Source organism: Nematolebias whitei, chromosome 20 (assembly GCF_014905685.2).
Source record: "Nematolebias whitei isolate Nwh7 chromosome 20, NemWhi1, whole genome shotgun sequence".
Taxonomy (NCBI): Eukaryota; Metazoa; Chordata; class Actinopteri; order Cyprinodontiformes; family Rivulidae; genus Nematolebias; species Nematolebias whitei.
In genome coordinates, this window is record NC_056517.1 from 6,694,925 (window position 1) to 6,721,953 (window position 27,029).

At 41.2% G+C, this 27,029-nt stretch overlaps 1 protein-coding gene across 1 annotated transcript in view; it reads right to left on the reverse strand.

Moving 5' to 3' along the window:
* The window catches only part of tgfbr1b (transforming growth factor, beta receptor 1 b), a 48,358-nt gene that overhangs the window by 13,242 nt on the left and 8,087 nt on the right, over window positions 1-27,029 (reverse strand). The window contains exon 2 of the mRNA XM_037694071.1: window positions 6,775-7,026. Within this exon, the coding sequence (XP_037549999.1) occupies window positions 6,775-7,026 (252 nt within the window). The remainder of the gene's footprint in view (window positions 1-6,774; window positions 7,027-27,029) is intronic.

Sequence of the window (27,029 nt, forward strand, 5' to 3'; positions counted from 1 at the left end):
TCCGATCAGAACCGGACCAAGGCTGGTGAGTCGCATATAAAAGTTTGCAGTACTGTGCAGTACATATACTGCATGTATGTGGTTAAAATTAGTAGGTTTAAGAGTTTAGAACATTGCAAAAGTGTGTGAAGAGTTTATAAAGAGCATGCATCAGGATAGTTTATAAAGACTTAAAATATATATAAAGACTAAAATAAATATAATGTCGCTACTTCGTTGAATTTCACTCATTGCGGGTGGGGGGGTGGGGGTGTCTGGAACGTAAACAACCCCACGATAATCGAGGGACTACTGTATATTTGAGTTTAAACAGAGAAACGGTTCTGATCCACTTGTGGTTTGTATGAAGGTGTTCCCCACCATGAACTTATAATTACTTTAAAATTTAATTTGCGCCCGCCGTTTAAAGATCAAAATTAAATCTCGTTTTAAAACAGCGCCAGCTCTAAAACAGACAGGCAGCTGGTTGAGTTTCTATAAAATATTAAGTGTAAACTATAGAATAAACGCCAGCTAAGCTCATTTGAATGATGTTGCTGCTGTTCTCAGCGGTGCTGGGCAGAGTTCTCTTCAGTTTGGACTTTTTATATTTTCTGCACACACTGCAGGAACGACATCCATCAGAAACACATTTAGAAACATTTAGAGTTCTTTTCAGGCCATGTCACGAGTTAGTGTGAAGCTGAAGGGATGAAGCAGCTCGGCACACCTCTGTGACGGTCTTCTGCGAACGCTGCGTGGTATTTATCTCCAGCAGCAGAAAGACACAGATTTCAAAATAATTTTCATTTATTCAGTGAAAAACCATTTGCTTTAAATATCTGAAAACAAAACAGAACAAAATACTAGAGAGGAAAAGTCTGTTTAAAAAGAGTTTTTAAAAAATGGAGCTCTTACTTCAGGTTTTATTAAGGCCTTGGGGGTGATGTCTGAACCCTGACGGATCAACAAACCAAGAGTCGACTCCTGCCTTCACACTGGTTTGTATGAGCTAAAGCTAAGTGCTGCAGTGGACAGTTAGCTTTAGCTTTCAGCTGCACAGACCCTGATTACAACTGGGTCAACGAGCCCTTTAAAGCCATAACAGAAGTCAAAATGTGCAGTTATTCAGTGTTTAGTTTACATTTTTATGCTTTCTTCTTCATTAAAGTTTGTACAAGACTTAATTTAACTCAACACAAAAGACATTTGTTAAAATTGTGTGACGTGTGTGTGTGGTCATCTTCATAGATCATATTAATTATAATATATGGCCACGTTAGTTACGACCAGTGGCGCAAAAAGCGGGTATGCAGCGTATGCAACGCATAGGGGCGCTGCACTGCAGGGGGCGTCAAAACCCTCAGTAGAAAAAATGTTTTTCTAGTAGGCATTTTCTAAATGATCAATAACAGGGGAACAGCACTGATTAGGCGCCCCTCTGCTCCTTCACCTCCCCTCTGCTCCTTCACCTCCCCTCTGCTGCTTCACCTCCCCTCTGCTCCTTCACCTCCCCTCCTATCGCTCTCCCTTCCCACACAGGTGGCTGTGAACACGCCCCTAAGAGAACGCACTCGGCGCGTTTTTTTTTTTTTTTTTATCTTGAACTACCGCTCGTTGTGCACTTGACAACAAGATGGAGCGGCAGAAAAAAAAGCTATCCGGGGCGCAAAACAGAAAAAGGAAAAGGGAGAAGGATAAAGATGTTGGCGGGATGAAAAAAAGCCTTTCAATGTGGTTGAAAGATAGTAGGTAAGTACTGTCAGTGTATTAGCAGGACAGGAGGGTTTAAATATTCAGGTTAGCTAAAGCTAGCCTAATACACTGCGGTTGGCTGTTAAATGTTGCCTCCCCTATTGATGTGATTTGTTTAGTATTTTCTGTATTTTTATGAATATTTGATACATGCGCCTCGCCTGTCACACACACATATCCACACACTAAGTGTAAGAATGACCAAAATAAAACTCATGAAATATTAACACAGGAAAGCTAAACTGTTGTGGCGGCAGTTCCCAGCTATGATCCAACGCTTAGCCCTCAGTGCTGCAATTTATTCACTCATATGTACATTTATTATTATTGATTCTTTAATTAAAGATGAGTTGTACAAGTTTATGTGTGTATCAGATAAATTAGTCCTCAGTGTCACTATAGCTCAAAAAGGTTGGTGACCCATGTTTCCAACCTTTTTGGCAGAGGGACACTTGAGTTTAAATGTCTTATTCAGTATCACTACAGTGGTGTGTGTTGTGATGTATCTGGTGAGTCAGATCAGATGAAATGTCCAGTCAGTAACTGTTATCCAACAAGGAGATCATTTAAATTCAAGTTTCATTTCTATTGTGGTTTGACTGCTGTATTTTTAAACCTACTTGACACAAAATTAATGTCATTCAGCTGTGAGGATGGAGAGAAGGAAGAGAAGATGACAGAGGAAGAATCAGGACAGACTGGGGAAGGCAACAGGTTGGTCTAATGCAGGTGGAAGTGAGGGAACAGTTACTTAATCCCAAGCAATAACGTGTAAACATTATTTTTAAAAACTGTATTAAGATCTGTCATTTTTACAACTAATATATAATGCTTTTTTGACCTTATGACTTAGTGCAGAATGCCACAGACAAAAGGTGAAGGAGACAGACACGAGGTCAGTGATAGAGGAGACAAGTGATGACATCAGGTAGGAATAATTACATTAGGGAGGCAACAAAAACCTATATACCATGATGGTTTTAATTTCTGATGACCATATTTCATTGTCCTCTTTTTTGGGAAAATTAGTTCAGGCAGACATGGTGAGTTAATCATCACAAAGCAGAGAGGACCAGATGATGAAGAGGGAGAGGAGCAGAGAGGACCAGATGATGAAGAGAGAGAGGAGCAGAGAGGTCCAGATGATGAAGAGGGAGAGGAGCAGAGAGGTCCAGATGATGAAGAGGGAGAGGAGCAGAGAGGTCCAGATGATGATGTAGAGGGAGAGAAGTACAGAGCTGCAGAGGAGAGGGCTGAGGCAAGGCTTTATTCAGAAGATCCATCCGAATGGCCTTTACCACACAAAATGGGGGACACATTTAGGCAGTACATGGTTGAAAATGGCCCACAGAAAGTTTCTGATGGTCCATATCCAAGATCAGAGAAGAATAAGAGGTGTTTTTCCAAAGCGTACTGTTTTCGTATACTGTCTAATGGAGAGAAAGTTGAACGAGATTGGTTACTGTATTCCAAAAATACCAGCAGAGTCTATTGTTTTGCGTGTAAGCTTTTTGGTGAAGCTAAAGTTTCTGATACATGCCTTGTGGCAGGGTACAGTAACTGGCGATGTCTTTCAAAAACACTGAAGCACCATGAAACCAGTAGTTCTCACATAAATGCTTATCTGATGTGGAAAGAAATGATATCTCGCTTACGCCTAGGTAAGACTATTGATAGTGAACTGCAGAGAACCATGGCAGCTGAAAAAGCATACTGGAGAAGTGTGTTGACTCGAGTTATTGACTGCATACTCTTCCTTGCAGAGAGAAACTTGCCACTAAGGGGGAAAAATTCTCAGTTAGGAAATCCTAAAAATGGAAATTTTCTGGGAATCCTTGAGCTCATTGCACGATATGATGTCACACTGGCAGAACATCTTAGAAAGGCAGCCTCCAAACAAACCACTGGATATCTGACATGGTGCACTCAGAATGAATTTTTAGATTCAATATCAGAGTGTGTTTTGGGTAAAATATCTGCCCAGATCAAAGCCTCTAAGTACTTTGCAGTGGAACTGGACTGCACACCTGATATTTCAAAGCAAGAGCAGGCCTCAGTCATTATTCGATATATTGATACTGATGAGAAGAAAAAAGTCACTATTGCAGAGTCTTTTGTGGGGTTCACTGCTGTGAAGGACACAACTGGGAAAGGCCTCACAGATACACTAACAGGGGTTCTGGAGAGTCTGGGGTTGGATTTGGCTAATTGTAGAGGGCAAAGTTATGACAATGGCTCTAATATGAGGGGAATAAACAAGGGTGTTCAAGCTTTAATACAACAGAGATGTCCAGAGGCTTTATTCATCCCCTGCTGCAGCCACAGCCTGAACCTTTTGTTATGTGATGCAGCCTCATCTAGCAGAGAGTGTCTCACTTTTTTTGGCACTGTTCAAAGATTGTACACAATCTTTTCGTCTTCTGTGAAGAGGTGGGACATTCTCACAGAGTTTGTCGACATCACACTGAAGCCTCTGAGTGACACCCGGTGGGAGGCAAAGCTAGACTCTGTCAAAGCTATACGTTTCCAGATGGGGGGAATTTTAGATGCACTACAAAAGCTTGGAGAAGTGGCAGGAGACAGCAAGATTGTCTCAGAGGCAAAATCACTATCTGATGAGATTGTCAGTATGGAGTTCCTTGTGTGCCTCATTATTTGGTATGCCTTATTATGTGAGATCAACTTTGCAAGCAAGGCACTACAAGCAGCAGATGTGTCAATGGACACAGCCATTAGGCTAATCGAGTCTCTGAAAGAGTTTTTGCTCAAATATAGAGAAGAGGGCTTTCAGAAGTCACTTGACATTGCAAGCAAAATAGCCATCGAAATGGATGCTTCTCCTAAGTTCAAAGAGAAACGACTTAGGAAGCAAAAGAATTTCCCAGATGACAATTCATGCACTGGTCATCATGAAAAGGAACCCACAAGGCACTTCAGGTGCATGGTTTTCAATGTTATTGTTGACACACTCCTCCAAGAGCTGTCTGAGAGGTTTTCCAATTTTCAACTTGTGTCTGAGAAATTTAAATTCATCACTAAAATGGAGCACATGACAAAAGCTGAGCTGGAGGAATCAGTGACCACATATGCCCTGACCACTTGTGATGTTTCAAGAGATATCATTCAAGAAATATACCCAGCAAGCCGTCTACTGAAGGGTTACAAGGCTCTAGAAAAGTTAAATTTCCTAATTCAAGAGGACCTTGATTTGGTATTTCCAAATTTGACAGTAGCCCTTAGAGTATTTTTAACCATGCCTCTGACAGTTGCATCTGCAGAGAGATCATTTAGCAAGCTGAAGCTCATCAAAACATACCTTCGTTCAAATATGAGCAATGATCGCTTGTCCCAGTTAGCAGTGATCTCTATTGAAAACAGTGTGGCACGGTCTATTTCATTTGATGTTATACTTGACAAATGGGCAAATGCAAAGTCACGGAATGTAACAGTTTAAATGTCATAAATGTTAAAACTCTGACATGGACTCCAGGCTGTTAAGATGTCATATTTCCGCTACATAAAATGTTGAGCACTGACTGAGTACCACTACTGTTATATATTTGTACTTTATAAAACTTCTTATTTGTTTATGATTGAAATGATCACCTGATATAATATGTAACATTAAAAAAATCTGTAATATTACTACTGTATTTTCTAAGTGCATGACTAAGCTGTATGAGGCGGCAAGTAAAAAGGAGTGGGTGGGGGGGGCGCCGATGATGTGTTCGCATCCACCTCAAAAATATGTAGTTGCGCCCCTGGTTACGACACAATGATTACAAGACGCTGCTGCTGCCTCTCCAGGCCTGTAGGGGGCAGTAACGATCCTAAAGTCTGTTGTCCGGCCTCACAGAGCTCCAGTTGTTTGGCAAACAGCTGTAGAGGACAAGAAGAGCGCTCTGCTTTTGTTAGTACGGTGAGACCTTCAGAAACATCAGATGGTAGCATGAAGAAGAACAAGTCATGTTTAAAGTCATTTTCTCATCACAGTACGTCCAGTTTAAGGTATTATTTAAACATAAAACGTGTTAGCTAGCACTGGCACTGCAGCTGATGCTACAGCCAACCTGCTGCTGCAGGTGGATGGTCTAAGACTAATCCACTGAGTGGTTCATGAACTAACCAAGTCTACGACTGATAAAAAATAAACTCTAGTGAAACGTAGACTGTAGCTTAATCTCCTCTGATGAGTTAAATATTAACTCATTACTTTTATTTATTATCATCTTTCTATCATCATGTAATTTTATTTGTGCCTTGAGATTGCACTAATCTGTGAACGGACTGAGATTAACATTTTGAGATTACAGTAGTCCCTCGTTACTTCGCGGTTCGACTTTCGTGAACTCGCTCTTTCACGGTTTTTTCAACGATTGTCAACTTTAATAATATTCACGTGACTGGGACGTACGGGATAAAAAAAAAGTTTACGAAAAAATACTTCAAACAGGCGCCGCCATTTTGTAGTTTTCGTTCAGTAGCCTACAACACTGTAGCACCAGTCGGAAGAACCACTACCCAGAACAGCTTTAAAGATAATAATCTGTATTTGTGTGTACAGTACACTTATTTACGAGGATTTGACTGTAAATACATGTTCACCTGAGTAAATATTTGATGCAAACAGTTTTAAATCTGTTTTGTAGAATAAATGAAAATCGTTTTGAAATGTTCAATGTCTCCTTCGGTTGCTATAGAAAAACATCCCCCAGTTTTGACGGAAGACAAAGACGCGCTGAACGCCACAAACTCGTAACAAGTCCCTGAAAAGATCTGGACTCATAAAGTCTTAACGGCCTGCTACTGATGGATTTTATTTATGAAGCGTCTACAAAAACACAGATTTAGGAAAAACAAACCAGCACTTTGCTGCTGCCCTGCAGCCTGACTTTCACACATACAATAAACTCTGAGGTTTAGTTTTTGGTAGCGTGATGCCCTTTAACGAACACAGACTCTGATGGGAAGCCGCCTCCTTCAGCACGTGAACCTCGAGTTGTGTCGTGACCGTACAGCCAGTCAAGTGTGCGTTCTTACTTGGGATGGTGTCCACATCTGGATCTTTGTTGCAGTAGTCCTTCATGCAGCACGTGGGGTACATGGCAGAGTCCTGTTTGACAGACGGGGCGCAGGCAAAGGGCCGGTCTTGTGGTATCAGCTCTCTCCTAGGTATGCACTGGCGCCTCTCGATGGTCACCTGGCTGCCCGTCTTCCTGATGGCCACGTAGCAGACGCCATCCGTGGTGCAGCTGGAGTTGGCGCTGCAGCGGTCGCAGTAACACTGGAGAGCTGCAGGAGGAAGAGGAGCACCGACACGTTGGTGGCTGTGAAAACCTTCAACACAAGTTGTTTTCAAACGTACGATCCGTCACGGGCTTAAATTTGACTCTTTTACATCAAACATGAAAAAAATAAAAAGGACCGTTTCACTTCACTGAAGAGTTTCAGCTCATCTAAACACAACCATCATCTAAACTTAATAAACAACCAATCTAAAAGGGTTTTATGACATTAAGTGCAAGTTTCAGAAAGGGGGGGGGGGGGGTGCATCAACAGATGTAATACAGTTCTGCTATACAATATACAACCAAAGATCAACAGGGAGACGTTAATTTAACATAAACGCTGCAGCTCATCCTGTCGAACTGTAAGAAATGTGACAAACATCAGACACATATAATCAAACAGACCATAATACTTCATCATTATGTCGTCATTATGACCCGTCATGGCCGCTGCTTCACAATCAGCCCATCAATTAAACTACATGTTTTAATTAAATTAATGTTTAATTAAAATGGATGTTGTACAGTTCTGTTCAGAACTTTGCAATAATATTGCGATATGATAGAACGAGATTTTTTAAAGGCTGAGATTTGACTGGTCATGTGATCTGGTCACGTGATTGAACGGAGCGGAGCAGGGAGCGGGAGAAGTCAACACAGCGTTTTAACCAGTTGCACGATGGCGTCAGGCTCGACAGAAGCCGACACATCTGGAAGTTTGGTACCAAAGAGGTGCAGCACGTCCGTTGTTTGGAATTATATTAAAAGAAGACGCAGCACAGCGACATGTATTGTGCAGAACCTGCCTTGCTGCTGTTGCTACCTCTCGAGGTAACACCACAAATCTTTACCAACACTTACAAAACACCACAAAGACATTTACGATAGCTGCACGGCTAGAATGTCAACGGCCAGCGCTCCAACTTCAAGTAAGCAAAGCAGCAGCCGACAGGAACCACTGACCGGACTGTTCGAAGGTTTTACTCTGAATGAACATAATTCAAAACTGCACGTGGAAATAACTCGAGCAATAACAGAGTTCATAGTGAAAGACATGATGTCCATTAATACAACGACCAGGCCTGGGTTCACAGCTGTGGTAAACACAGTGGATAAGCGGTACAGAACGCCGTCACACACACATTTCAGTCAAGTTGCTATGGAGCTATACAAAAATACAGAAACAGTTGCAGCGGAGCTGAAAACAGTGGAGTTTTTTGCAACGGACACAGTTTTATTGCTCGTGTTCGTTGAAAAATACGAGAAGACTTTGAAAAATAATCACATATTAAATCACAATATTGAGGTAAAAGAAAAAAATCGCAATCAGAATATTTCCCAAATCGTTCAGCCCTGTTCAGAACGATGACTCATCGTGGCGACCCCTGAAGAGGGAGCAGCAGAAAGAAGAAGTTCTGTCCAGAACCAGGCCATGGATGGCTTGGGTCTCAGACTGGACCAGCATTAACTGTGGGGCCGTGCGCTGCAGTGTGTCAGGTTAAGTTGTTTATTTCTTAACAGCGTTTTTGAAGTGTTTCACCTGAACGGCTGTAGTTGGATTATTATTTTCAGCAGATTATCTGGTCCCACAGCTCTTTTTGATCCGACTGTTGGGGGAGTCACATATTTCCTCCAGCAGCTTCAGCCATCAGGAACTGACAGAACATAAAGGAACAATTCTTGTTGGTTTGTTGTTACAGATCTAATGTTTGGTGTTAAATGTCAGATCATTTCTGTTTTTGGTCCATTTTTGTGATCGTTTGGATCAAATATCAAAATCAACCACAGATTTTATAAACTGCACAGCCCTAATCTCTGCCTATTTTCATATGCAGTACTTGTTAAACTGTCCTCCAGGCTGTGCACGTTACCTCCGCACACATCGTACCCACCTCGGACAAATTTGTACCCAACTTGGCAGCTGCCCCCATGTTTCTGATTTAGTTAGCTGGAGTATACTTTAGAAATAAAGATAAAAACGAGTACTCAAAGTCCAATAATTACTGCCAAAGGGAGTGTTCTTGCTACAGAGTACAGAACCTGTTGGTGCCTCCTGGTCACCTGTGAACAGTGAGAGGCATCACATCAGACTCTGAGACGTGTGTGTAACGTTAGGACTCTGAGGCTTCCAGCTGTGAGCAGTGTTCTGAATAAATCAGGTCTGTGTGTCAGCTCAGGGCACACAGAGAGACGAGTCCATGGTATCACTCTGCAGTTTGAAACACATCACGTACGGATGGTCAGGTCACAGTGACACCACACACCGCCGCTGAGAGGACCTGTGAATAATTTACAGACCAGGAGCAGAGGAAGCCTGAGCTCAACACATAGACAGGTTCATCTAAGAGAAGCTCCTCTTTGGAAACGTAACTAAAACATAAACAGCTAAATGCTTGCATACCTTGAGAGATGCATACTGTGCACTGATAAAGGTTTAGGACCTTTTCATGAATTGGCCGTACAGACCATTGCGTCTTTATGTTGCCTCTAATTCATAAACCGCAGATGGAGCTGACAACATCCCACACATCACCTCATCACATTACTGAGTTACGGTGCTGGCTCAACTGTTTCACCTCTGTTACTACCTCACTGCACACCACAAAGGAGCATATGGGGTGGGTTGGCTTTGACTTGGAGGCTTCATCAATTCAAACATTTTTCAACTGATGAAACCTCCCAGGCAACACGGTGGATCAGTTGGTAGAGCTGCTGCCTCTCAGCGAGAAGGTCGTCAGATCAAATCCCGGCCCGGGACCTTTCTGGATGGAGTTTGCATGTTCTCTCTGTGCATGTGTGGGTTTTCTCCTGGTACATGAGTTTCCTCCCACAGAACAAAAACATGCATGTTGGACAAACTGGTAACTCTAAATTGTCTCTAGGTGAGAGAGAGAGTGAATGGTTGTTTGTCTTGTTTGTCTCCATGTGTCCCTGTGATGGACTGGAGACCTGTCCAGGGTGTCCCCCACCTCTCACACAGTGATAGCTAGACCACCAGTACCCCCGCGACCCAAAAAAGGAAGAAGCAGGTAAAAGATAATGGATGAAACCTCTCAGATGGGAAGTGGAACGTCTTCAGCTTCAGAATAAAAGTCCAGTTGTTTTTGTTTTTTAACCGTTTTTTGGATTAACATTCATAAAGTGTGGAACACATTCTAAGCCAGCTGACAGTGGAATACTGGCAGACACTTCTTCTTTGGCTTCTTCCAGCTTTTCCCTCTTCAGGGGTCTCCACAGTGAGTCATCCTCCTCCATCTCACTCTGTCCTCTCCAACTACCTCCATGTCCTCTCTGCATGCATCCATATATCTCCACTTTGGCCTTTTCCTGCAGCTGCATTTCTAACATCCTTCTACCAATATACCAACTGTCCCTCCTCTGGACATGTCCAAACCACTGTCCCTCCTCTGGACATGTCCAAACCATCTCAGTCTGGTCTCTCTAACTTTATCTCCCAGTTGTTCAACCTGTGCTGTACCTCTGATGATCTCATTCCTAATCTCCATCCTTGTCACTCCTAAGGAGAACCTCAACATCTTCCTTTCTGACACTTCCAGTTCTTTCTCCTGTCTTTTTGTCCATGTCTCTGTCTCCAGACCATACAATAAAGCTGGTCTCACCAGTCTTGTAAACTTTTCCTTTGACCTTTGCTGACACCTTTTTGTCACAAATCACTCCTGAAACTTTTCTCCATCCACTCCATCCTGCCTGGACTCTCTTCTTCATCTCTTTACCACACTCCCCATTTTCCTGGACAGTGGACACCAAGTCCTTGAAGTCCTGCACCTTTGTGACCTCTGCTCCTTGTAGTCACTGTTCCACCGGCCTTCATCTCATTCACACACATACCATATTTTCCGCCCTACAAGTAGCATCAGTCCAAACATGTCTAATAAAGTGGAAAAATCCATAAATATGTTGCTTCGTCGTATCAGTCGCATCTATTATACGTCACCGTTGACGCGTCATGTTTGTTACGCGTCACCGGTGACAACCTGGAAATGTGGGATGGTGTTGTGCCAAAAATTGAGCGTGCACGGGAGGACTTTAACAAGAATTTAACAAGATTAACACTTAAAAACAATTATTTGTTTGCTCAACATTATAGTAAAGGTGTGTCTCAGTTGAACTTTTACTTAATAAAAAGGACTTTAAAGGTCAAATCAGCTCTATTTCCAAAGTATTCGCTGCCTCGGTGCTCCCGGGAGTCCGCAGACTCGGAGGAAAAAAGGAAGAAGGAACGCTGCGCGTTTCTTCAAAATTTAACAAGAAAAGCACCTAAACAAGTATTTGTTTGCTCAACATTATAGAAAAGGTGTGTCTCAGTTGAACTTTGACTTAATAAATGCACTTTAATGGTCAAATTAGCTGCATTTCGCCATGGCAGCGCTGCAAAATGAAGCTGATTTGACGGTTGCTCCAGGCAGCGAGCAGAGCGAAAGTGGCAATCTATGGCAAGCCGATTGTATCAATAATAGCTGGTGAAGCTTCTCTGTCATCCAGGACATGGTAAATTCAAAGAAGTTCAAGACAAAAACAATAAAGTATAAAGTATCATAAATAAAGTCCAGTTGTTTTTGTCTTGAACTTTTTTGAATTTGTCATTATAGCCACGTTTACCAATTACACGTCACAACGACATGCCTTACTACTCAAGTGCTATCTAGCGGCTGAAAATGTTGGTGTTCAATTTTGTCAGTCAGAATGAATGAAAACTGTCATATCTCAGCCAAAAAATGGTTTATAAATATGGGAAAAAAAATCCATAAATATGTCACCTCGGCCTATAAGTCGCAGGGCATCTAAACTGTGCAAAAAGCCGTGACTTATAGGGTGAAAAATACGGTACTCTGTCTTACTAAAATTCCTCTTCTTTCAAGTGCATACCTCCACCTCTCCAAGTTCTCTTCCACCTGTTCCCTGAATAACTGGTGAACACAACATAAGTACTTTATCCTTCATCAGACAGTCTTTATCCAACAGATTAGTCCGTTTTTACCAGAGGAGGTCCAGACAGTTTAGAGACCTCCTTGGGTAAAAACTGCTGCACTGAAGCACTGACTGACAGAAAATGATAAACCATGGCATAATGCACCAGTAAGAAGCACTGAGAACATAAACCACATGGTGTATTCCATTAAACACTGCATTTGTATTAAGAGAAAGAACTCAAACTGCTTTACCTTTTGATATTTATTAAATTATATTGCCTGTTCAAGATAATCAAAAACATGTCAATTAGTATTATTAGAACATCGTCTGATGAAGTCCTGAAGTCCAGGTGGACGATCGAGGACAGAAATAAGGAGAGTTGAAGTGAAAATGAGCTCCCAGAGGAAGACATGAAGTCAGGCTCTTACAGTGTGGTCAGACAGGATGTGGTCATTTCCCCACCACCACCACCACCACCACCACCACCACACACACTGACAGCCATCCTACCTGCTCCAAATGTCCATGTTCCTGAACCTGAAAATGACTGCACTATTATAATTTCATCTGCAGCTAAATGGCTAGTTGTTTTCTGACAGACATAATCTCAGGAGACACGGTGTTCCTGATCGGTTTTTAAATTATTCTGCTCTTTTCTGGGGAAGAAACAAAAGTGTCTTTCTGTAGCTTTTAGAGCTGGTGGAACAAAATGACTTCAGCAAGCAAACAGGAATGTTTGTTTATTACCGTTTTGACATTTAAAAGTTCATTAGATGAGCTGCTGGAATACAATTTAAAGCGTAGCAATTATACAGAAATATGACAGATGAAATATGATTTTTTAAACAAAATGTCAGAGTAGAGAAAGGGCTCTTTAGTAAGTCTGTTTCTGCGTATTTTCTGTGTTTATGAAAGAAAAATAAAGTTGTTGAAGTGCTTTTGTTAAAAATGAATTTACTCTCGTTATGGGCAGAGTGCATTTACTCCCAACAAATGTCTGCATGAAGTTCTGTTGATTCCAAGAAACTGAGTTTCTGCTCCTGAGCTCTGAAATAATTAGTCTGAGATTAGTTTTCTTCTGTTAACCACAAGAAAGCAGAAACGTTTTTTGGACCCTTCTGATTTCTAAGAGGCAGAAAACTAAGTAAACATGGAATTTACTGCAAAACACTTAATGATGTAATGTATTGATCTACTGTGGGTGCACAGAAATACGACATTTACACTGGAACAGCTGTTAAGACTGTATTTTCTAACAGCCTCGGCTATCGGCTCCTCAGCAGAGCAGTTTAGTTCACCCACTCTTCTGTGTAAACACACCACAACAAAGTTCTGACCAGTCGCTCTAACCAACCACAAAACACTGAGCGAGAAGTTCTTAGAGGCAGTGCGAGAACAAAAAGACAATGTTTGTCGCACAGCTACAACAGTAAGAACAAATGTCTTGGTGTCCTGCAGAGTATAGATGAACCTGAAGTAAACTAGGAAGGTAAAACTACAAAGAATACCAAAGTTCATGCTCAAGAACCCAGGCGCAAATCCAACAATGTTCAGTCAGGTCATCTGGACGGTTTTTTTTTTTTTTTCTGAGATGTTTCGTCCTACATCCAAAGGACTTCTTCAATCTGAGGAGCCACTACAAAGAATACTACAAGATCTCCCAAATGATCAGAGCCCTATCATGTCCAATACCACACAAACTGCAGAATAGATCAGATGCATGAAACGATGGAATGGTGTTTATGGCAGATCTGACGAATATGTACTACACGGTTCAGAAACCGCGTGAAACAGCCTGTTTTTATTTTTTGAGTTCACAGTCTGGAAAGCGCACGAGTTAATGGTCAGAATCAATTCAAATTCTGAATAATTTGTTGCTCGTATTGTACAAATATATTCATGGAAAACTTTGTTTGCCAACATGCATCCAGTGGTAGATTCCTGCAGACACAAGTGCTGAGTCTTAGACCAACAAGATCGAGGCCGTCGCAGCTTTTCATGAACACATTCTGCAGCAGGAAGGAGTGCAGGATAACAAAGATGGATTACTGTGACAAAGCTCTAAGTGGCTCCAGAACAGCGTGTAGTGAGGCCCCGGAGGCCCTTCAAATGAAAACACTGGATTAAGTCTAATCTAATCTACTGAAACACTGTGGAAGGTAGGCGGAAGAGAAAAATGACGAAACACAACCTGACAGGACAGAGATCAATAACAATTCAATCTAAGCCCTAAACAAACACAAACTATTCAGCCACAGCTGGACAGATATAAACAAAACTTATGAGTCCGGCCATAAAACAGAAGAGTGGAATCACAGGAAGAACAGATATACAGCTGAAAACAGATGTTATAGAAGACTTAATTCATTTCTCAGTCTGACATTGAACCAGGTTAAACCTTTACAGTTTCAGGTCTGTTAGGATTGTTTGTTTGCTTGATTAAATTACTCTTAAAATCATGTAGGAACTTATTATTACTTTATTCCAAACCACAACTTTGATACTAAGATTATTATACCTTTAAACAGCTGAAAAAGTTCCAGACAATGATCTCATTCCTCTGGAAGCTTTTGATTGGTTAATTGACACAATCGGAGTTAATTGGAGGAACAGCTGTGGATGTATTCAAGCACGCCTCAAACACTGCTTCTTTGTGTTGCATCATGGGAAAAAAAAATCAGCCAAGACATCAAGAAGAGCACTGTTGACCTCCACAATTCTTAGCAAAGATACCAAAAACTAAGAACATGTACCCGGTATGTAAACATGTGAGTTGGAATAAAGTAAAACATCCTCTCGCTCATTATCCGCACATTTAACAAATAAACAAAATTTATTGAATCCTAACTGACCCAAACAGGAAAGGCTCGAGTCTGAGTTAGTTTCAGACAGAGAAAAACATGGTTCTTTGTCCAACAACAATTTTCAGTCAGATCATCTGGACAGTTTCTTTTTTTTTTTTTGGTGCTGAAACGTTTCACCTTCAATCCAGAAGGCTTCATCAGTCAAGGAAACACACAAGACAAAACTGATTCTTCCCCACACAGATTACTCCAAAGTGGAACAGATGAAACTGTCCAGATGACCTGACTGAAAATTACTGGATTGTATACCTGGATTATTGAGCATGGACTTTGTTGGTTTTGATGCAGTCTGACATGACTGTCGACAAGGGAGAGGGCCAGCACCAGAGGAGGGGGCATGACAAAGAGACCATCTTAGCACCAAAGTAACTGGTTTGTTACACTTTGGAGTAAGTCGTTGGGGGAAGAATCAGTTTTGTGTTGTGTGTTTGCTTGACTGATGAAGCCTTCTGGATGGAAGGTGAAACATTTAAGCACACAAAAAAAGAAACTGTCCAGATGACTGACTGAAAATTGTTAGATTGTATACCTGGATTATTGAGCATGGACTTTAATGATTCTTCGTGTTTTTATACAGTGTATGTAAACATCTGGTTTCAGCTGCACGTATCAGTCATTCTCAAGTGGCGTGATGATTAAGGTGGAACAGTCGAACACTGCTGCACAAATTATTCAGACTATAGCCCGATACTGGTAAAAAAACATACGTCTGTCATCAGTCCATGCCGTTCACTTAAGTTGCGCTTTCATGTTCAGCACAGATGAAGCAGGGAACAATACTGTGTAGAATATTTTGCTGAACACAGCATGATAAGTTTATTTATTTTAATTGATCTGTAAAACAAAAATCAAAAATAAATTCTCTCCAATCCGCTTGTCATTAGTTATATGCCTCTCAAGTCAGCAAGCTAACGTTATATTTATTTATTGTTTTTTACAAAGCAATAGGCTATTGCTTTGTAAAACTTTATCCAGAACAATAAATCTAACATAGCAGTAAAATACATCAGTGTTAGTAACATTATCTTTGTCGTCCTTACTGAAATAAATAAATTGTTTGTCTGAAATCTTTACTTCTCTACAAAGAAAAATAAATGCTGCTGTGGTTAGTAACTCATTTGATCTTCACCATATGTGATTGATTGTGTTAACAATGAACGGGGAAGGCGTTTCTTTGTTTAATTGATATTTTTGTAGCACACTTGATAACTTTATAGTGAATAGCGGAGGATAGAAAATGTGAACGCACGTTAGGAAGACTATTTCTATGACCAGTGGACCACTTGTAAACCTACTGTGGGACTAGGTATAGCATGGATCTGATTAGCTTAGCATCAAGGTTGCTAACAGCAATGCTAAATAAACAAGCCCTGTTCCACTTGTCTTTTTTTATTGTTGGGGGTGGACAAAGCAAGCAAATAAAAAAGTAATTTATCAGTTATTGGAGGTTGCCTTCCCAAAAGGGCTGGACGATATGGACCCAAATTAAAATTCAATTCAGTTTATTTATATAGCGCCGTCACAACAGAAGTCATCTTGGGCCACTGAACAGAAACATTCATATATAAAAATAATTATTCATATAAAAAAATAATAACTTAACATTATTTATCTGAGGGGCAGACTACTTTTGAGTTTACCTCCAGTTTAACTCCAGAACTCTCATCTTGAACAAGCATGAAGGCGACAGTGGAAAGGAAAAACTCCCTCATGAGGAAGAAACCTTTAACCAGGCTCAAGACAAGCGGTCATCTGCTTCGACCGGCTGGGCTTGAGAGGAACAGATACACAATGGCAGGTCAAGAATCACATGTTAAGATAGAAATAGTATCAAATGAAAACTATTCAATTTTAGCAAATCGTTTAAGGAAATGAATTGCATGAATGAATGAATGAATGAATGAATGAGGTCAATTTGTCCACTAGTAGTCTAAACTTAAAACGGGATATAAGACGTTAAACTTTTTAAGTCGCTTTAAGAATCTGTTGGACTCCTGGCAAGGACCAATGCAGACATGTTCCTGTTTTTAGTTTTCTGTTTTTAGTTTTCTACATTTGCCTTATGATCTAGCTGTTTTTGCCATTTTTGCCATCTTATTTTAATTTGTAAAAGAAAATTTAAAAAATAAAATCTGTATGCCTCTTTTGTGATTGTCCATTGTTGTCGCTGTTGTCCATTGTTGTCATCATTCTTTATTGAAATCAGGTCTCTCTTGTAAATGAGTCCTCAAGGCTCAATGGGATTAACCTGAATAAATAAAGATTGAATGAAAAAGATGGATTACTTAAAGATGGTTTCTTTTTCAACAAAGAAGAATCTGTCCAGAAGACCTGACTTAACCTTGTTAGACAGCAAATGGATCATTTCCCATTTGTTTTGATCTAGTATAAAGTGCCACCATACTGTATTGTTGTAGCAGAGGCCTGGTGTTTCCTACATATGATGCTATCTGGGGCACAGTCCTCAGACTGGACTACACCTGCTCTGGACCCTCACAGTGACTGTGGGGAAACCCACAGATCTGGAATGAAGAAGCCACATCAGTGTGAAGTGGAGCAGATTATTCACATGGCCTCTCCTCGTGTGACTTCATGCAGTCCTGATTCATCGGCTCGGCCCACATGCTGCCAGGCTTTCTGCAGTCAAAACAAACCCTGCCCCCGAAACAGAACCCGTTTCCCCCAGGGGACTGATTGGACATTTCGGTGGAGGTGATGAGGGTCTACTTCTTCATTCAACCTGGGCTTCCTGGTTGTGGGGAACATTTCAGAGAGTTTAAATTAGAGTTCCTGGTCCAAAGTGATGCTTTTGGATCTGTCTGGATCAAAACAGAGTTCCTGAGCTCCACATGATGGACATCTGGACTGGCCTGACCTGGGTTGGGGCTGGGATGACTGTGGCCAGTCCAAGCCAGGCAGGGGTTTACAATACATAAGAAGCAAAATAGTTCTGTGATCATAACGATGACAATCTGTGATTAAAAGTTTCCGTTTTATTTTAGTTGTGGCAATTTATTAGGTATGTTCTGATAAATGTGAAGAGATGGGTGTGCAGAAGCTGACTGACGTGACCAGACCAGACTCTGTCTCTGCAGAAACCTGGAAAACAACTCGGAGGATGCAGAGGAGGGAGGAACCAGAACAGAGTCGGGGAGAGACGACAGAGAGGAGGAGGTTAAAGCCAGGTCGCCCCTCCTTCATTATGGGCAGCGTGAGGTCTGTGGTAAACATCATGTAGGAGCTAACAGCACCAGCCAGGAGCAAGGTGGAGTATGAGGAGTAAAGTTACCGTACTTGCCGCCGTACAGGTCGTACAGCCATATACGTCGCTTCACTCCAAATATGTGTAATAAAGTGGAAAAAAACAAGTACACGTCGCTTCGCCGTATACGTCGCATCTATTATGCATCACCGCTGACAACCCGGAAACGCGTACCGGTGTTGTGCCAAAAATCAATGGGCTGCCAAATGGCGGCCACGGGAGCGTGCACAGGAGGACTTTAACAAGAATTTAACAATATTAACACTTAAAAACAATTATTTGTTTGCTCGAAATTATAACAAAGGTGTGTCTCAGTTAAACTTTTCCTTAATAAATGCACTTTAATGGTCAAATCAGCTGCATTTCGCCTGGGCAGTGAGGCGAAATGCAGCTGATTTGACGTTTGCTGCAGGAGTTCTGGAGCGAGAAGAAGATGGTTTGGTATGGCAAGCCCAGTGTCTCATTAATAGCCTCTTTTACCTGTTAATGAGACACTTGGCTTGCCATATTAGTCGAGGGCTCTCTAATGGCTGAAAATGGTTGTGTTCAATATTTTCCATGTCAGAATGAATGAAATCGTCAGATTTTTTTTCCTTCTTTCTGCTGCTCCCGGTGTTAGGGGTCACCACAGCGAACTAAGTCGCACGAAGACTTGGCAGTTATTTTTATGTTGGATGCCCTTCCTGATGCAACCGCAGACCACCGAGCTACCACAGCCCTCTGTGTGGAGCAGAGAGCTGCTCTCTAGGACGCCTTGAGGAGCAGATGGTGGGGGTTAAGGGCCTTGCTCAAGGGCCCAGAGTGGGACGAATGAGGGTGGGGGCAGGTGTGGGTGCTTCACCTACCCCACCCACATTTTTGATGTTGTCGGTACCGGGGCTTGAACCGGCGATCTTCCAATCACAGGCCCACCTTCTTTAACCTCTGCGCCACCACTCCCCCAATGAATGAAATTTGTTTGTTTCCCATGTGTATAACCAATTTTTGGCTGAGATCTGACGATTTCAATGAATGAAATCATCAGATCTCAACCAAAAATTGGTTATAAACATGGGAAACAAACAAATATTTTACTTTGGTGTATAAGTGGCAGGCATGCTAATTTATGCAAAAAACTGCGACTTATACAGCGAAAATTATGGTAAAAAAAGTCCAAACGTCTGTGTTCGCTCAATATCAACTGTCAATACCTCTGATTTATTCTGCAACGGGACTTTGTCTATTTTTACCAAATTACTTCGAAGTGTTGATTTATGTCACTATTTTTATTTTGCTGGAGCAACTGTAACGAACCCCGTTTCCCCGCGGGATTTATTCTGCTTCTGCCTCCAGTCTGTGTCTGCGTTTACAAGAACATATAACATTTGAACATTACACACGTTTAATTTAATTCCAACCAAAGCACTGTCGATGCTTCAGTCAACACATTTTCTTCCATCATTTTAACAAGCAGAATGTTGTAATGAAAGTTTACTTTTGTAAAAACTAGTTTTTTCTATACACACCAGACCAGTTTTGATTTGTTTTTCTTAAGAAAAAATCTTTGAAACGTTCATTGAGACTCAAGGTCTCTCTTGAAAATGAGTTATTGTGGCTCAATGAGACTACTTGTATAAATAAAGGGTAAATTTTAAAAAATGACTGATAATTGTTTCAATTCTTACTTCAGAAGTGTATTTTCTGGAACATGCAGTCTGATCATTCATTTCTTCATTTCTGATTAATCGTTTCCTGTTCTATTAACTCAGGTCAAGGACATGGGTTCATGGGGTCGGGGTGTGGACTCCACAGACCGGTTGACTCTCCATCCCAGGAGAAAAAACACCACTGTACTTTTTGGTATAAGAAGAAAAGTCAACCGTGCATGACGGGTGGGGATCTTTAAACCCGCCACGATTCAATGGAAAATCATAGGCCTGCAATAAAATGATCAATGATGCATCTCAATGCCTTTAAAATACACTTCAGACTAAATCCTGATCAGGGATCCCTCAGACCTGAGAGAAGCTGAGTGATCTGCCTCAACTGAAAAAAACAGGATTTAACAACCAAGTTTACTGTACATGACCGTTTAGTTTCAGGCAAGGGTCCACTTTCACTCCCAGATTAGTGATTACTGGTTTCTCTAACAGGGCTAGAGAGCAGAGGTTGATGCAGTGGTTCTTGATTGTGCCATTAGGAGGAAACATCATGACTTCTGTCTTCTTCTCATTAAAACCGAAGAAAGTTAACGTCATCCAGTCCCTGATGTCAGCCAGGCAGTCAAGAAGAGGTTGAATAGAACGTGCACTGGTGTGCTTGAGAGGGAAGTAAATTTGACAGTCATCAGCTGATCTGTTTCGGTGGTATTTATTTAAATATAATCCATGAATAAATAAATCACAGTCTAAGCACTCACAGACTGGATAACAGCTCCGTTTAAAATAATATTAATAAAAGATTAGCTCCATGTTATAAATGTCCACATAAAAGACTGCCGTCTTTCTGTGCTGCTATGGTCATGACAAGTAAAACATTTATAGTTACTCTCCAAACAAAAGTAAAAGTTGTCAACCTGATTAAATATGGCCGCCACAGTTGACCTAAAGACTCTGAGTCAGTTTAACCGATACTGACCTAAGATTTTGTGTGGTGGTAACTAGGAATGTGCGATATGGCATAAAATTCATATTACGATATGTATTGTGAAGGGTGGCGATAACGATATATATCGCGATATGTTTTAGTTATAAACTTGCAACAAAAAAAGCATAGTGTCTCCTTTTTCCATCATATATTTTGAATTAAGAAAATTCCACTACTAGGTCCAGAGTTTTTAAATAATAAACAAATCAAGTATTAGGCTTCTTTCTTGTAGTGCAAAACAGTGCAAAAGATATCAAATGTAGTTTTAGCCATATGTTTTAAACTAAATAATATGTTGTTAACTTTTAACAGTTTCCAGACTTACTTAATAAATGAACAGCAACAGAGCAGCAACTGAAACACTTCACCCTCCAACCCTCTAGAGGGCGACTCCTTCCGCTTTAATGGAGCTGACACAAAATGAGTCTGTGGCTTTGACCAGAGGGTCTCGCAGTAAAATCACACAGCACAGCGTTCTTTTCACAGATCAGAGAGCAGGTTTCTCTAAAGCTGACCAACGCTTACTTTAACTTTCAACGGAACAGCGTTTTGCGCATGCGTCAGAATACGGCAACATTACGGCAAGCCGGCCGTAGTTAGCTTGTAGCTTCGCTACTTAGCTCTCGAAGAAAAGACTTTGACACCACTTGCGCACAGTTTTCAACTAAAAAAAAGTAATGATTAAACTGACAGCTCTGATTTTACATCAGACACAGCATTACTGCAGTTAGCCGGTAGAAGACAGATCTTTATCGTAGGCTAAATTTCTATCGTTTCTACCGTATACCGTATATATCGCGCATTCCTAGTGGTAACCAAGACTGATTCCCAAAACACACACTGAGCAGTACAGAGTCTTTGTTGAAAACGTTAATGATAGTTTGAGTTAAACTCTGTCTGTTAGCAAAATATCTCACGAACCACTGGCTGGATGTTAGGGAAACTGTCAGAAAGTGATCACTGAATGATTGTATGGGAACATACAATGATGACAATACATAATACATTATTATTATTATTATTATTATCATCATCTACGACTCGTTCAACTTTCAGGTCAAACCAATTCAAGATGGCCACCACAAAAAAGCAGTCTAAGTCAACAACAAAAGAGCAAGAACGGGTAGAAGAACGTTGTTTTTCATTATAACTCTAAGTCTGTAACTCTACCATGAACAGCAGCGGGTGATATGCACTTCTTCAAGTCTTTGATGGTTTAAACATATTTTGGGGACAAACAGCTTCTTGCATTCCTTTCATTCTTTCTTTCATTCTGCTCTTGTTCAACTGAAGCATTTTGTTTTGTTTGAAAAAAGAGGAACAGAGGCAGACGATCCAGTTTTCCATTAGCTGTAGTGTTTTTAATAAAGCGGCACGCTACCTCAGGCTGGAACAGACTGTCCCTCACGCTGTAAGTTAACAGCAGGAGGAGTTCTCCTACAGTCTGCAGAGGAAACTCATCTTTACAGGTTCCTTCACGTCTGGGAACATCTGGGACATGATGCCATGTGTGGGGAAAAGCTGAGAGTTTACTGTAGTCTGGAACAGACCGGAAATAACAGCATGCCAGACGTTTGTTTCCGTCTCCTCTGATGACTCCGGGTACTTTCAAAAACAAGTCAGCTGGACTTTGATCCTAGTTGAAGACAAGAATGTGCTTTTTAAAATGCTGCTTCGATGATGGGAGCTGAAACTTCATGCAAAATACTCCTTTATTTCCTTCAGGAGATCAATGGGTCTTTTTTATAGCAGAAATGTTTGGATCACGTGCACGAAGGTGGTGCCACACTTCTTACATCCAGGCACTATAGGATGCGCTAACAATGAGCAACTTTCCTCCTCAGTGGCTGTGCATGAGAGATCAATAATCGTTGTGTCCTGTAGGTTAAAGTGTTACAACTCATAAGTGAGCGCCGATAAGTTCCAACTGCCAATAATAAAATCCACAGGACAGACAAGCCGTCTGAAACTGCAAGTTACTCCTAACACTTTGTCAGCGGTAAAGGAAGGTTCAGCAGTAAGAAAACTGTGATTGTGACAACTTTCTATTGATATTATTACAAACAATACGTTATTTATGAGGCTAAGATCATATAATTTCATGTAAACCTTAAAGACAACGACCTGCTGATAACTTCAAGTGCAACATGTGAATTTAGAGACAAGACGTGAAGACCAAATTATAACAACTAAAGGCTCAAATTTCAGTTAAATTTATGCACCAACAACAAACACTTTACTTCCCTTGCCTGTGATCAGAACGTTGTTGTTTGTTTTAGGAGTCATTGCATCTTTCACAGTCCAGTGTTTCCCCTACATTACTTGCCTTGGCAGGGCGCTCATGACACATCTGTGTTGCATGCTGCTTGTACAGAGTTTTCGAGCGGGGGTGGGAGGGAGCTGGATAAACGCGAGGGAAATGGAGCTTTTAAACACATCTGTCTCACGCGCCGCTAGCTTAGCACTACATCAGTGCCGGCAGTTGTCAACGTTTTTTTTGGGGGGGGGGGGGGGGGGTCCGGTTCGGTAGGCAGGGTGCTCAGTTCTGTTAACAGGGAAGGGCGCCCTGCTGGTATTATGGTAGGGGAAACACTGCTTCACCCAACACCTACTGCCTCGGTCGGTTGGACGGTTGGTTTATGGTACATTCTAATTAGGGGTGCACCGATTGCAGTTTTCTGGCCGATCACCGATTTCTAAAAAGTCTGACCTGCCAATTCTGATTTTGGCTGACACCGATTTTATTTTATAAGCGACACTGTCAGGTGTAAAATAATGTCAAAACGCACCTTCAATTTTCCAATATTATTTTACTGAAAAACATACCCTTCAACAATATCCTAGAAACAATACAAACTTGTTTTAACTGGCCATGAGGTAGTGCTTTGAAATATAAATGACAATTGTTGTTAAAACTAAAAAAAATCTGTAAAATTGGTTTCTCATGCAAGTATTGGCCAATTTCCGATTTTCCAAAATTAAGGAAATCGGGGCCGGTGCACCCCTAGTTCTAATGGGAATCAAGTATTAGGCCTTGTTTCCAATACGCAGTTTAAAGTGAAAGCGTAGCAATTCTGCTGCGTTCGGGTCAACAGCAGGTGCTTTATTTGACATTGAAGCTTCTTAAAGGTCAAAAATTATTTCCTTCACCAAGAAAATCCCCAGTGGTTCTTTTGACTAATCGGTCTTTACTTAACAGTTCCGTATCATGGGGCTTTAGGGCCACTATCACAGCTAGTTTTAGCTTAACATCTGCAACACTGGCTCTATAACTTTACGTGTCTGTTAAAGATGCTTAGCTGGAGCAGCCATCTTGAATGGCTCCTAAGGTCAATCAGTTGTAGAACTTCATCCAATGGCCAGACAATGTTCTCTGAGAGCTTCATCAAAGTCTCTGTCCCACAATATATTACCTCCCTTTTGTTCTTGAGAACGGGGGATAATGAAGCTAGGACCAATCAAAGAGCACTATTTGGTTATAACAACCATTCAATAAACCTAAAACAAGTCCTTATGTGATCAGAAACCTTAACTTAGTGGTGGTTATGTCACAGAAACACACAAGCCATGTGCTGACTCCACTGCTTTCATCTCCACGATACCAACAAACACTGTAAAGATTTACACTCTTGCACTGGACATACAACACCCAGTTCTATTTAAAACCATGACATCTTTATAAAAACAGAAGACGTAAGGTGAGAGCAGTCCACATACTCAGCTCTGATTACTGTTTGTGTTGATGGAGCAGATATCTGGACCAGAGGGTCCCAAACAGCATTTCATTTCATCAACCACTGGATGGATTTAAAGAGACTTTAAAGAGGGGGAAGTAACTACGTTTGGTTAAATATTTTAATCAGAATTATTAAACAATTTTTGAGTTTGGAAAAAGCATTTTGCACTTAAAGGAAGTGAAATGCTCTGAAGAAAAAATTCCCTCCTGTTAAACTTTCCCTTAAAATAACAGAATGATTTGATAGCCTAAAATTTGTTTTATTTTTCTAAAATCAATGTTGAAGCTTGTAGCCTGAACACCCCAACAGAACCACATCATCTGCATAAAGTAGAAACAAAACCTCCAGGCTCCCAGACCACCTCTTCTCCACGACTGCGAGATCATGACCACCACAAGCAGGATCGGAGACCTGAGCCATTTGGACCAAGGATGAGAAACAAACTGCTGCTTTGCTTTTACAGAGAGCCCTGAAATGAGACCTTGGCACCCCATACTCCTGCGGTAGCCCTCACAGAACGCCATGGAGAACAAGGTCTTAAGCTTTTTCCAGGTCCACAAAACACAGAATAAAAGAATCAAACTCCTAGGACCCCCTTAGCGACTCCACATGTGTAAAGATCTGATCCACTGTTCCAAGACCAGGACGAAAACCACACTGCTCCTGAATCCGAGGTTCAACGATTGGTCAGAGCCTCTTTTCCAAAACCCTACAGTGATCTTTCATAGGGAAGCTGAGAAGTGTGATAGATAGTTTGATACTCTTCAGTTCCCCTTTTAAACTAGAAACTACCTCCCCCATCAGGTCTGTCACTTCACAGCTGTTGTCCCCGTCCTCCATGCAACATTAAAGAGACTTGTCAACAATGACAGCACCACAATGTCCAGTGCCTTCAGCATCTCAGGGCTAATAATAATAATTTATTGAATTTGTCCTGCACTTGACATTTTTCAATCTCAAAGTGCTACAATATAAGGCACGCCCTGTCAACCCCGGTCACGCTGCCACTGGGGAGCTTTGGGACTACCTCTGCCATGATAATGGATTCAAGTCTATCATGGTGAGGAAACAACTGAGCAGAAAGGCAAAGCTCTCTATTTACTGGACCATTTATGATCCAACCCTCACTTATGGTCATGAAGAGGTATGGATCAGGACTAAAAGAACAAGATCCTTGATTCCAGAGGCTGAAAGGAGCATCCTTTGTGTGATGGCTTGGCTCTTCCTTAAGGAGCCACCACTTCTAATCAACATTAGCCAAGATAAATGTTAATTTTGCAGATATTGAGCTAATACATGACGTGTTTGTAGCTCAGCCATCTGCAACACATACTCTGAATGTGAGATGCATAACATAACGTAATTTTTAATGTTTGATCAAAATGGCTTTTATTCCATTTTACAATCCCTCTGACCATGTCTCACTCTTGTGTGGTCTACACAGCTTTATGTTGCCCTCCCCCCAACTATCTTAGACTGTGTGTGTGTGTATAAGATACTTCATTTCAGAGGTACCTTTTATATTGAAGAAATATTTCCATAGGTCACAACCCCTTCCGCACCATCACCCTACGTCCACCCACCCCCTCACATTCATTACGGCTAGCCTTTTGTCTGTAGCAGATGTGACCTGTTTGTGTTGGGAAAGGGGGCCCAGCAGACCCTAATGACCCCCCTCCCCCCCTCACAGAAAGGGAGCTTTCTGCAGAGCTGAATTGTTTATGGCTGCAGGTCAAAGCTGGAACCAGAGCTCGGCTCTGCAGTCCAAACCAAAAACACGTTCTTTCTATAAGTCTCTGAAAACTGGAGATGAATAAAACAACAACTCCCATCAACACAAACTACACCTGAGGGTTCAGAAACATGAGACGGAACCTCCTCAGCACACAGAAATGTTAGTGACGGGCACAGATTTTCAGGGAGAATAGTTTACCGATGACTGGGTGGAGAAATTGCTCATATTTGCTGAGAACAATGAAACAACATAAACCCAGTTTGGTAGACACTGAAGCAGAGGAACAAAGAGGAGGCATGGATGGTCCAACAGATTGAGAATGGGAGGAGGAGAGGCACAGCATTGTCTGCTCTTATAAATATGTAGAAGTCTGATCTAAAGAACAAACTGCATCCTGGCAGCTGCTCCAGCTCCACTCACATTTTAGAGACAATTTAAAGGGGAAACATCAACTAAATAATTCCAACATCATCGAACTTTACATGTCTTCGTCACAATTGACCAACAAGCTTCACTTCTAAATGTGCTTTGCAGGAAAACACAACCAAACGCTCCTTTGATGCAAAAAGATAAATTAATTTAATCAGCTCTGACTTCAAAGCCCAACATGGTGTCTCCAAAACACAAAGTAATGAAATCTGCAGAGTTTATTACACTGTAGTATATAATGTTAACAGCCTGGTGCCTCTGTTTTGAAGTGAAATGTCTTGTTTATTCTGACGTCTTGATGTAAACAGATGTGTAAATAATACCAATTAAAATGACTGAAGTTGTGCCAATATATATATAAGGGTGCTGAAAAATATATTCATTAAAGAATCTAGATTATTGGTTCTGGTGAGTCTGAAACAA